The 13557-nt window shown below is 39.4% G+C and overlaps 1 protein-coding gene across 6 annotated transcripts in view; it reads left to right on the top strand.

Annotated features, from left to right (window-relative positions):
- The first annotated feature begins 5142 nt into the window (after nucleotides 1–5142).
- The window catches only part of LOC109037514 (protein D3), a 21587-nt gene continuing 13172 nt past the window's right edge, over nucleotides 5143–13557 (top strand). For 2 of the 6 annotated variants that reach the window (XM_072300606.1, XM_072300605.1), the window contains exons 1-4: nucleotides 5146–5609; nucleotides 6485–6611; nucleotides 10415–10552; nucleotides 10907–10991. In XM_072300606.1, the coding sequence (XP_072156707.1) occupies nucleotides 5316–5609; nucleotides 6485–6611; nucleotides 10415–10552; nucleotides 10907–10991 (644 nt within the window). In that variant the 5' untranslated portion in view covers nucleotides 5146–5315. Of the gene's footprint in view, nucleotides 5610–6484; nucleotides 6612–10414; nucleotides 10557–10906; nucleotides 10992–13557 lie in introns of all 6 variants that reach the window. The other 4 variants (XM_072300608.1, XM_072300609.1, XM_072300604.1 and 1 more) reach the window with 4 other exon arrangements.

The raw sequence follows: 13557 nt of genomic DNA, 5'->3' as shown, positions 1-13557 counted from the left end.
TCTGTGGCGGAATAGTTGCTCAGAGCGCCTGTCAACAGAATCGTTTCGACTTGATGGCAGAATATTACGATTACCGCTGGTATTGCACTCTCACGCATGCGCAGCGACACATTTTCTCATTACTGGCGTTGAGGGGAAAAAATACTCTTACCTCCATTTGCCACGTTGCAAGTTTTTCTGTGACTATTTTGAATGTGGGTAAACCACTAGGAACACTCTAAAATCTGCCGATACTTTTCCAAGATTATCCAAGTGTACATATTTATGCTTTCGTTAAAAGGGGAAAAGTAGGAGGAGGAACCCTCGAACGAACAAAAACGGTTCTGATATTTTTAGCCCTCGAAGTAGACGTGCCCGAAGAGTTGAAAAAGAGCCAAAACAAACTGACTGGCAATCAGCGATGCAGCTTGCTCTTGCGTCTATGATGTAAAGATTATGAACTTTGATTATATTTCTCCGAACGATCCAATGAAAAAAATTAAAAAGAGAGGAATAGAAAAATTAATACATGAATAAAAATTCGAGCAGTTTCAACACAAAAATGTTGAGTGGGCGCGTCGATATTGCGGTCAAAATGAGTTTAGAGTGCATCAATTTTGAAACCAAAACGAAGAGGATTAGATAAATCTCGATTGCAAAGTTGGGTAATTCCGAGGGCGCCAAGGTAGCATTTTAGGCCAATCCGCCATTTTGGATTTTTAAATTTAGGAAAATTTGAATGAAAATTCGACTTTCATGTTAAAAATTCCCCCTTTAAATAAGTTTCACACCAATCGATCGAACAGAGGCGAAGGTAGCATTCTGGATCAAATTATTTTATGATCTTGGATTTTCGGAAATTTGAGATGAAATTCAAGTTTTCAGTCTGTTGTTTAGAGTAAAAATAAGAAAAAGAATAATTGTTAAGAATAATTTGCAACCATGTGAAGAGAAGGTGAAACTCCCTGGAATTGTGCTCTGGCTGAGAAATACCTACACGAGTGAAATAAAACAACGTTGAACTAAATAAGATGAATAAAGATAGATGTATGAAATAAAACCCTTTTATCAGTAAGGAAAGGTATTTTTCAGCTGGAGACTCAGAACCGGGAGCTTCACCTTCTCGACGAGTGGATTGAGACTCATGTCCGAGTGGCGTCCGGCCATGATAGTTTAGTTCGTTGTTAGTCTCTTGCGAAAGAGCACGATGTCCCTTTGTGGTAATAAAATCTATTTCGTTTCTCCCAATCTTGGTCAATATTATTTTCGCTAAAAACGACACAGTCAAAATGCCACCTAGTATCAAGTTTCAAATAAATCGATCGAACAGAAGCCGCATATCATAGAATCAGTAGGGCCTTGCACTTTGTTAAACGAGTCTGCAGCTAATTAGCGTACGTTAGTGCGCCTTCATTTTCGTATGATACTGTGCAGTACTTCTGTGGCGGAATAGTTGCTCAGAGCGCCTGTCAACAGTATAGTTTTGACTTGAAGGCAAAAGATCACGATTACCGCTTGAATCGCACTCTCGTGCGTGCGCAGCGACACATTCTCTCATCACCGACGTTGAGGCAAAAACATTCAGATGCCTCAATTTACAATGGAATAAAATTGTAATTTATTTCCATTAAATCGGAATATTTTGATCATATGGTCTCTAAATACCGGAACTGAGGGATCCACAAAACTAATTACTTGGGCTGGAAAGGTAGACAATTTGCAATGTAAACAAATTTGGAACTTATTTCAAATTTATTGTAGTGCATTTCAATAAAAGGAGCCCTTTCGACCAGAGAATAGAACACATGCGCGTAACTCCAACACAGTTGCAATAATTTTACCATTTTTTTTTTTCAATTAATAACAATCTATTTCACTTGGATTGTAAGATTTGATACATTTGGACACGAGACAATGCATACAATAATAAAATTCAGGCGCAGACAATTTTTTGTATATTGATGTAAATGAGAAGAGACTTACAACGTCTCAAACCGGTTTATGGTTGGTTCTATCCCATCATTGATGCCTGGCCGTTTCTGTATAGCAGTACTGCCGCACTAAGGAAAAACGCCGTATATGAACCTCCAGCCATTGCCAAATTTCCTTTGATGAAACACGAATTTCCTGGTAAACTTATGAATATTTTCTTTCCAATTTTTCAGATAATTTTGCTTGCAGCGTCAGCTAAAGTTCCTGAAAATTTCAAGGAAAAATGTTCATAACTTTCCTCAAAAATAAACATTTTATCGAAGGAAATTTGGCAACTCTCGAATGTTCATACGGCGTTCTTCCTTAGCACGGCAGAGTAGGTTACACCTCTGCTGGACTGCATGCACCGAGAGCCTCTCGGCGAGAGGTAGCTCGATTTTGTAACGCACATTACTTTTACAAAGAAAAAAACGAGCTAAGGAAAAAAGTTAACGCGAAAAAACGCTACCAATTATTCTAAAAATATCTTTTTTTTTGTGAGAGATAATTCTCCGGCTCCGTCTTATCAGAGTTACTGGAGCTTATACTTCGGCTGCCTGGTCGCAAGAACACTGGCTCGTTTCTAGGGAAGGAACGAACTTTTTTTCTTTAAAAATAACAGATCTCGTCCTAAAGTTTCCATGGAGATAAGAGCTTTCATGTTCAAGCCCTTGCCTGTGTTATTGAACGCCGTCCATTTCGCGGAGGAAAATCAAGATGACATTTCCTGAATATCAAACTGATAGTGAACTTAAAACCAGGCAACACCATGATGGTGCTGTATTGCCGTGCTAAGGAAAAACGCCGTGTGAACCTTCAGGCGTTGCCAAATTTCCATCGATAAAACACGAATTCCATGGTAAACCTATGTGTATTTTTCTTCCACATTTTCAGATAATTTTGTTAGCCATTTCATTTTAAGCGCCTGAAAATTTCAAGAAAAATGTTCATAACTTTCCTTAAAAATGAACGATTTTTCGAAGGAAATCTTGCAATTCTCGAATGTTCATACGGCGTTTTTCCTTAGCACGGCAGTGTAGTTTGCGCTGCACCGCACGACCTCATTCCAATAATCCACTTGAATTTACGGTGCGTATTGAGTCGAGCTAATACGAACTCGATCGATACCAACGTGTCTTCGTGATGCTGCACCCATTGGCGATTCTTGAAAGTTGGCGGCAATTTTTTTCCTCCATTTAAATGTATGTAAAGCAATCGATTCCTGGGGAGGCAACTTGTCTCACCTAAAATCGATATTTTTACTGGAATTAAATGGAGCGAAAACAGCGTTGCCAACGTGCAAAATCGCCATTGATGATTGAGGTTGACGTGACGTTCCGGAAGACTGCGTTTCCAGTGGTAAAATGCCAACCGAAGCCTAAGGGCGTCAATAATTCCCGCGTCTCTTTCATTTATAAAATATTTGGAGTATTTCCGTGTTGTTTTCTTCTTATTCTCCTCCGACTTCTATTTTTTTCTTCTCCAACTTCCTCTCTTTCTCCTTCTTCCCTTCCCTCATCCAGTCCTTCTCCTTCTCCTGCACCAAATTATTTCCTCAGAGTAGGATCAAACATGGGCATTCTTCAATCTATTCAATCTACACATTTATCTTACTCCATACAGCGCGAAGAATGCGAAAAACCATATTGGCAGATATTGTCCATTTCAGGTGCGCCTTCAATGGGCCTGTTGCATGCAAGAGATACAGCCGTGCGAATAGACTTTTTAGAGGTTAAATGACACGAAAATTACGATGGTCACATTAAAAAAGTCTGAAATACACCCCTTACTGCGCAATTTGCGTTGTTAGGAACGCGCTTTTTCAAATTTCCCGCGTCTGGGGGCAGTTTTCTAACGGCAACTCGCGGCTATTTCCGGTCAACTAAAACTGACAACATAACCTAATAATCGGAGCTCGTGATATCGTGAAATGAAATGTAGAAGGATTGCGTTGGATATTTAAAAGTTGATCGATTTTGTTACCGCATAAAGCGTATATGGACCACTATAAGAGATCACGTTGGGTTTGTAAACAAACTGAAGGAAAAAAATAACAACAACAACAACGACTCGGCATCTTCCGGAAATCACCGAGCCCGCCGTTTGCTCGTTTCCGGTGATTAGAAAACTGCCCCCAGACGCGGGAAATTTGAAAAAGCGCGTTCCTAACAACGCAAATTGCGCAGTAAGGGGTGTATTTCAGACTTTTTTAATGTGACCATCGTAATTTTCGTGTCATTTAACCTCTAAAAAGTCTATTCGCACGGCTGTATCTCTTGCATGCAACAGGCCCATTTCACCGTTTAGGCAAAAAACATACTTACCGGGGAACGCGAATGGTTACACGCCCCTCATTTATCAGCTGAAATCAATTTGCACACTTTTTGGCTGACACACGAATTCGTTTGCATATGCATATTGTAAACTTTTTTTTTCTTTTTTTTTCTTTTTTTTTTTTCGAAGAATCAAATATTGACTGCAGCTAAATTCTGTATGGTCAATTTTGCGCTTAAACCGATAAAATCATTGGAGGAAATTTACCTTTTTCATTTTTTTTCTCATGGTCTATATTCGGCAGTTAATGTTCTTCTTAAAGATTCGCTGAATTTTAGGCTGTATGTATTCCTACTGCTTTTTCCATCCTGAAAAATGAAAGGTAAAATGAGAGAGATATGATAAGACAGAGGGATTTTAAGATAGATAAGAAAATTGCAATTTTAACCTAAGAAATATTTAAGAGGTAGGTAGTAATCCAAAATTGATGTTAACCTGTTTGGGCTCAAAAGTTAAGTTGAGGGGAAATGGTGAGTTTAACCAAGATCATTTTTATTGTAATATCCATGCTAAATTTTAAGAAATTAATTGCTATTATCGATACTTTTTGACGTCATGCGATCTTTTACCTTTATTTTCAGTATTTTTTAACATGTATTTCTGACAGCTAAACTTTTGCTCGGAGTTATGTTTTTTCAAAAAATACATTTAAAAAATCAGGGTTTGAGATCAATAAGCATATGAAATTTTCAACTCGGTCTATCAAACAGCTTATCTTGAATCAGCTCAGAATATGGAATATAGCCGACTGCGTAACGCGTTACGCCTTTCATCCCTTCTCTCTCTTCCTATTTCTCCTCTATTTCAGCCGCTAGAGCGCGGTAGGTCTCCTCAGAAATTTAATTTTTTCATTTATCTCGTTCATTTTGACTATTACATAATAGAGTAGTGCGCACAGAACACCAAGCAATACTTTGAATGAAAGTAAAAGTTATTAGACAAATGTTCAGGTCGGTGTTCTTAAACAGTTTACGCGTTGTGCGTAAGTTATGTTGCGGTTATTCGACACATCACAGTGTGGTATGTAGTTGATGAAAATCTCCCGAGAAGACTCATCGAAGTTGAAATTTCTTTTTTTAATAGCTCTCGATGTCCCAAAATTTTATAATGGAATGATAACAGGAATTATGTTGTTTCAGGAAGTATTGACTTTTATTCTTTCGGCTATTATTTTATGCCTCTTCATTATCGGAGTATATCCACATAGGGACTACGAGTACGTCTCAGAGGAAGACTATCCACACTTTAAAATCATCAAAGCAGCAATGGAAAAGCACAAAATAATTCCGGACCTTCATAAATTGTTTACGTTTTACACGGTTCAGGTAAGTCAGTTTCCTAGAGTCTTAAGTTATGATGATTAGGTCTAGGCGTTATCCTGAGACAAAAAAGACCATCAAACATTTATGTCCCGGAGACAGTGGGAATAATGTACTTAAAATGTCGGCTATCCTGAACGAAGCAACGCAGCGCCAATTTTGTAAAGCCCTATCTAATCTCTCGTGCTTAAGTAGCTTGAAAAACGATAAATGTTCCCATCCCAACAATTATAGAAGAACCTTCCTATCCTATACGTTATAGTCTCTATCGTGTAATGGCGAGACATGCGTAATCGACGATCGATATTTTCCCACTTGAAGCTATTTGGTAAAAATTCGATCAATAAGAGGCTCTGTGCGATTTTTCCTGCTGATTTTTCCCTTGTCCATAGGTTTTATTAGAAGGTATATTGAACGTATTTCTGCCAAACGGAATTATGTGTATCATGGATTGAGCCCCGTTATACATATATTCTTTTGGATCTCAGGGCTCATGTCTTAATGCACATAGTTCCGTTTGGCAGAAATAATCCAATTGATCCCCGTCACGCCCCATGACAGTCTAGTGGTTTTTAAGGTTTGCCATTTTCCAAGATAAAACTCATAATTCTTTCAATCTGAATTTGAATCCCTCTCCTCCTTTCCTTTGAACCAAACCAGTGTCGTGTTCGACCGAAAAAATTTGGTACCAAAAGTTACTGCTAGCTTCTTCTCATGGTAATTGACTCAAAATTTTGGCCAGAATCCGAAAGCTTGTTCCCTCAGAGTATGTACGCTTCTTTACGATTCTCACTCCGATCGTCTCAATATTGAAATTCTGAACATTAAAAACTCTGAAACAACGCGACTAGGCTCTCACTGAATATTTTTCTTCAACACAGACCAAATTCATGAATGGGAGCAAGTCCGCACAAATGGGGAACGAGCTCTCAAAAGAGGACACACAAGAACCTCCGCACATCAGTTATTGCCATGACGATGATGCTTACTATACCATCATAATGTCAGGTAGTAGTGTGAACTACGAAGTAACAAAGAATAAGTCATATTTCTTTTCGCAACTTTTATAAAAAAAAATTTAGATTTCTTAAAATTCAGTTTGCAGAATGAGCATATCTCTGGCAACTGTTAATCGTCAGCCATTTGCAAGCAGCAAATCTCATTGTTCCGAATCGACATAGTGAAGTTGTCATTATTAAAGGACGACTGTCGGCGTGTTGCGCCTTAATTTGCGCGTAATACTTCTCGCGTCGCCATGCAGTTTGTATAGTTTCCTTCTCGACTTAAACAGTATTTTGGTTACAGATTTCACTATAGACATTCGTGGTGGCTAGACACTTTACCCAATTTTTTTACCATATACCTAATTTAGCCAACAAATTCAATCCAAGTTATACTTTCGCTGTGTTGCTCACGTAACCCTTGAAGCACTACACCAAATAAGACAGACGGAGCCAACACAACATGGAAACTCAAGAAGAGAAAGGACTCGGAAGGACTCGCTTTGATGACGGCGCAGAGACACAACTATTCGTGCTTTATGGATGCCCGTGTTGTATCTGCAGAATTGAAGGCGCGATACATGAACTTGCAATGCTCCGCTCTATGCGGTCAATGAGGTGGCACTTGGATTCGACAGAAAAGGTAAAAAAAAAAGGTCCGATTACATCTCTCCTATTCCGGCTGTTTTGCTCACATATCTCTTGAAGCACTACTACAAATAAGAGAGATGGAACCAACACAACATGGAAATAGAGCAAGGAGATGGGTGCGCGTTGATGACGGCGCAAGGATACAACTATTCGTGCTTGATGGATGTCCGTGTTGCATCTGCAAAATTGAAGGCGCTATGGCGTGAGGCGTGAGCTCGCGATGCTCCGCTCTAGGCTGCCACTGAATTGTCGTTCTGTGGTTTGAGGAAAAGTTAAAGAAGCCAGACCCAAAAGGTCTCTCCTATCATCGGCTGTGTAGATATTTGATGTTTTTCTTTTTTTTTCAATTTAATGTCTCATTCGTTTTTTTAAGATGTATTTATAGACCTACATGTAAAGTTCGTATGTAGCGGCCCCATAAATCCCGCGGAGCGCGTATTTCTGCGATCTTAGGGTCAGTTTGACCCGACTTGGGCATGAAGGGTTAATTCCATAATTTGGCGAAATCTCAGCGCGTTCACCATTGCTTGTAACTTGACTAAATAAACTGATGGTTCAAAAAGCAGTGCACAAAAAACCCATTGGGCAAACTTTATAAATGGACCATAGGAACGTTGTACTAAACAACATTGGGTAAAGTGTCTGGCCACCATATTTGCAAGTGTGACAGTTGCTACTTTGCATTCCAGACAAAAGAACGTCTGCTTCGCTGAAAGACAAGGTAAACAGTTCTTTCTATGTAATTCTTTACCTCTGAATTTCAAGCCCTTCTTTTTTCATTCCTTGCTCGCAAACTGCTGGCGATAACTGTAGTCTGTGATGAGCACATTGAGGCTGTTCAGACTTAATTTGAGCACATTGAGACTGTTCAGACTTAATTTTGCAATTAAGAACCATAATGGAGCTTTTACATGTGTCATGGAATTTGCGATTTAAATACTGATTCTTCTGTAAAATTTCGCGAAAACACGATGCCTCTAGTTTTTTGTGAAATCAACTTCAAAGCTCAAAAAAGCTCTCAAAGTTGAGACCGTAATGGAGGAGATAGCCCACGCTACCCTGAGAATCCACTTTTATATCAAGACAAACTCTCTAGACAAAGATAGGGAGTAAATACATTAGTAAGGTTGCCGTGTTTCCAGTTTTGGAATCCCCCCAACGAAGTGGCAACCCTGTTAATGTATTTGCTCCCTATCTTTGCACGGAGAGTTTGTCTTGATATAGAGGTAGACTCTCGTAGGGTAGCGTGGGACATCCCCTCAATTACGGCCTCAACTTTGAAAGCTTTTTTTGAGCTTTGGCGTTAATTTCAGAAAAAAATCAGTCGCGCCATCGTATTTCTTGCGAAATTTTACATGGACATGGACAACAGTAATAAATCACAAATTCCTGACCCATGCAAGAGCTCTATATCAAAGTGCTTTCTCTTAGTAGAGAAATACGAGGCAAAACGTCATAAAAATGCGCAGTCTTATCGCTAGTAGATAGAGGTAGTATGTTCTGGTGTACAGATAGGATTTTTTATTCATATTTTGCCATCAGCCTCTTGAATTACAGTACTGGAGCTCTCTTGCGGCATTGACTCCACTCAGTACTTGAAGTAACTACCTCTACCATAATTTAGAATAAATAGCTTTTGTGTGATTAAATTCAGGCTGCCTGTTACGGCTCACAGCTCACGGGCACGCTCAGATGACTTCTCGCTTCATCGATACTCTACTGGAGTACGAGGAGAGCTCCAGTCCTGTAATTCAAGAGTCTGAAGGCAAACTATGAATAAAAAATCCTATCTGTAATACAGAACATACTACCTCTATCTACTATCACTGTTCTGAAGGGAAACCAAAGCCAGAAACACCAAGCATATACTGTGCCGTGCTAAAGAAGAACGCCGTATGAACATTCGAGAGTTGCCAAATTTCTGTTGATAAAATGTTTATTTATGCGGAAAATTATGAATATTTTTCCTTGAAATTTTCAAGAACTTTAGATCAAAATACAAACAATATTCTCTGAGAAATTGGAAGCAAAATATTCATAAGTTTACCAGGGAATTCGTGTTTTATCGAAGAAAATTTGGCAACGCCTGAAGGTTCATACGGCGTTTCTCCCTAGCACGGCAATATACATAGCGCCCAAAAGCCCCGAGCGATATGATTGCGAAGTGAGATCAGCACCATAAAAGCGTATGGCATTCCGCAAAAAGAGAAGGTGCCGCTCCGTAAGAGTGTAAGTCACTCCATCAGGAGTATAGGTTTCACTCCTCATTCATATCACTCGCGGTTCAGATTCATGGGTACAAGATAGGCTCCGGCACAAAATTCAACTCCAAAATTTTTAACAGTGTGTAATGAGTTTAAGAGCAAAGTTGAGGTAGGAGGATGTTTAGCTCAGACAGGCTCATTGAAGATCCCTTGCTGAGGTCCTAATAAAAGACTGGTGTCGCACGTTGGATCGAGTCAAAGGGAGAGGTCGGACAAAATTTGGAAACTTTAAAAGCTCATAACTCCGTTTATCCAAAACTTTTAGGTTTTAAAAGTGGCCCCATTGGTTTCCTTATGAAATTTCCTTTAAGGTTCACCCCTTAAAATTTAAATTTTTAAGGAATTATCATTACAATTTGCAGTTTTAGTCAACAATTTCATGTCCGACCTCTCTGACTAGCTCGATTCACTGTGCGTCGGTTCGGCTCTTTTTTGAGCACATGTCAGCCAGTCATACTTGGTCAAAGCCCCCTGAACGCATCCTGAGTAGCATCCTGAACGTCGCAGATGGCACAGGGCACGCGGAGGATGTAACACATGAATGTGATCCTCGCTCCATTTGCCGTTGTGTTGTTGGACAATTATTCTCCAGACAAAATAAGGACGTTATCCCAAAAAATAATCGTCGTTTCCGTGACGGCTTTTCATTACCATGCCATCTTGGATGTTCAGGCGGACACCAAGCTGGAGTATGACAGGATGGATCGTATGGATCGTAATGAGTGTGTGTGTGATGAATCACGTGTTTAACTACGAGAAAAATTGTAAAAAGAAAAGAAAGGCTGACTTTTAGGACGAATGAATATTGATTGACCTGTGAACTTATCATAAAGAAGCTCAAGTGAGTCTGTTTGAACCACATATCTAATTTTACATTTAATTTTTGTGGTTTTAGATTTAGACGCACCCACCCCTGGTAAACCATATCTAAGGGAATGGCTGCATTGGTTAGTTGTAAATATCCCTCGTGATAATATTACAGCCGGTGAGACATTGGGCGAATACATTGCGCCGGTAACCAAGAACTTCACTGGTAGGTAATAATTCATGCTATGAAAATCAATTCTTGGGACAAGTAAATTGACGGTGGTATTTCTCACTGAGGTTTTTAAAAATCTTGTCTCATTGACGATAGAAAATTGCCATCGCTAATCTTTTCTCCTCTCTGTACGGGAGCAGTATAATTCCTACACAGGCAGTGGATGTGATTTACTCACGATGAGAGACAAAATGGACATAATCACCTGAGAAACTTCATTTAAACGGCGCTAGCAATGTCAAGAAATTTTGTTTCCTATGGGATCTCTATGGCTTTAACTTTATACTTAAAATGTTTCATTTGAGAAGAAGTATACTGGTTTAAAATTAGTACTATTTCTTGCTCTAGGAAGGCACAGATATGTTATAACAGCATACCGTCAGCCCGGTGGATTTCGACAGCTAAGATTTCACGAGGATCGTTTGGATAATAAGTACGTATTTTTCGGTAAAAAATAATGAATCATATAGGAATATCATAATTATTTTGCCGCTAGTTGCCAACAATAAGAACAGACATCCATGAAAAGTGTGTCTTAAGACATGCCTACTCAAGGACGATGAATACTTATACTGGATAAAGCGAATTGACTTACACACATACATAAGAAACGCTATAATCGCGTAATAGTTGGCTCCAGAACATTTGAATGCTTTTATCGATTCTGCGTGATTTTTGACAAAGAAAGATGTACTATTTAGATATACTTACTTTTAAACACGGTCCAGTTGTCTATCTAAGTATAGCCTTCAAACGAGTAGCCCCGAAGTGTGTTGAACGTTTCATTTCGGTCTATTTAATGAAGTGGACTACATTTTGCAATTCGGAACTATAATTTCTGGTTCATCCGTAAAAACACTTATGTGCATAGGGAGACGAATGGTACATGCACTATTTCTAAACTGAGCCAGAAATTATAGTTCCGAATTGCAAAATGTAGTCCAATTATGGGTCAATATATTATTCTGCGTACGTCTGTCGTAAATCAGCCAACTAAAATACAATTTTACATCTCCAACTATTTTAAAATTAATATTACAGGTCAAAAGGGTATCCCGGGATAAGCATGTCAAAATGCCCTTGTGAACGGATTTTTATTTTAACCATTTTAAGTCATCAAGGGTGTCCTAAAACTTAGGTTTTGGGGGATTTTAGCCCCCCAACCCCCTCCGCCCCCCCTCAGATCCCAAAAAACCGCTTTTTGGGGCTATTTTTGACTACGCTAACGTCTTTTCCTCATAACTTTCGTAATTTTCGATAGAATTGAACCAAAATTTGTCAGAATCTACATCAAGTGGCTTAGTTTTTGTAGGAAAAAATTCATTATCATCGGATAATATTTTAGCTTCTAAAAAAATTCGTAAAATTTAAAAAAATCATCATTTTTTTCCTTTTTTCGCGCTAGGTGACGTATGGAAACGAGGACACAAACAAAAATTGTCTCTCTTCTTAAGTTATACATCCAATAAGATACAGAAAAAATTTCGTGTTGATCGGAGTGGTGCGCCATACTTAAAAACGCAATTTTCTAACCTCAAAACGGCCAAAATGCCACCATAGCCTCCTTTGATGACTAGGCGTGGAGAAATATGTAGAGAGAAACATCCGGTTTTATCGTCTCACCTCTTAAGTGACCCACTTAAGTACCTTGAGCCAAAATTTCGAGATGATCAGAGTGGTGCGCAACACCCAAGGACGCAATTTTCTAACCTCAAAACGGTCAAATTGCCCATTTCGGCACCCATTATCACTCCGTGTCAAAAAATATGAAGAGGGACATCCGGTTTTATCGTCTCACCTCTTAAGTGATTCACTTAAGTACCTTGAGCCAACATTTCGAGTTGATCAGAGTGGTGCGCAACACCCAAGCACGCGATTTTCTAACCTTAAAACGGCCAAATTGCCCATTTCGGTTGATTTCGGCACCCCATATCACTCCGTGTCAAAAAATAAGAAAAGGAACATCCGATATTATTGTCCTACCTCATAAACTAGACACATAAGTACATTTAGTCGAAATTTCGGGTCGATCAGAGTGGTGCGCAACACCCAAGTACGCAATTTTCTAACCTCAAAACGGGCAAATTGCCCATTTCGGCTGATTTCGGCACCCATTATCACTCCGTGTCAAAAAATAAGAAGAGGGACATCCGATATCATTGTCCTACCTCATTAATTAGACACTTAAGTACATTTAGTCGAAATTTTATGTCGATCAGAGTGGTGCGCAACACCCAAGCACGCGATTTTCTAACCTCAAAACGGGCAAATTGCCCATTTCAGTTGATTTCGGCACCCCATATCACTCCGTGTCAAAAAATAAGAAGAGGGACATCCGATATTATTGTCCTACCTCATAAATTAGACACATAAGTACATTTAGTCGAAATTTCGTGTCGATCAGAGTGGTGCGCGACACCGGAACACGCCGTTTTCTAACCTGAAACCTCCCAAAATTCCCATTTTCGCATTCCTTATCACTGTATGTCAGCGACGAGCCCGCTTGAAAAGTGCATGATGCACATTTCAAACTTCATTTTGGCACCGTAGCGCGTAGCAAACCCGATCACTCAGCGAAACCTCTGAACTCCCAGGAATTATATGACAAAAGGGAGGCTCGCTCATCCTTCACGTAGAAGCGTTCCCTCCTCCAGACTTCAATAATACGTAGTAGTGCACTGAGTACTGGCAAATTACAGTAAATAAATGAACAAGAAAACGGCGTGTTCGGGTGTTGCGCACCACTCTGATCGACCCGATATTTCGACTAAATGTAATCGAGTGTCTAATTTATGAGGTAGGACAATAATATCGGATGTCCCTCTTCTTATTTTTTGACACGGAGTGATATGGGGTGCCGAAATCAACTGAAATGGGCAATTTGCCCGTTTTGAGGTTAGAAAATCGCGTGCTTGGGTGTTGCGCACCACTCTGATCGACATAAAATTTCGACTAAATGTACTTAAGTGTCTAATTAATGAGGTAGGACAATGATATCG

The sequence above is a fragment of the Bemisia tabaci genome, chromosome 5 (assembly GCF_918797505.1).
Source record: "Bemisia tabaci chromosome 5, PGI_BMITA_v3".
Lineage (NCBI taxonomy): Eukaryota > Metazoa > Arthropoda > Insecta > Hemiptera > Aleyrodidae > Bemisia > Bemisia tabaci.
This window is presented reverse-complemented; position numbering and strand designations above follow the sequence as displayed.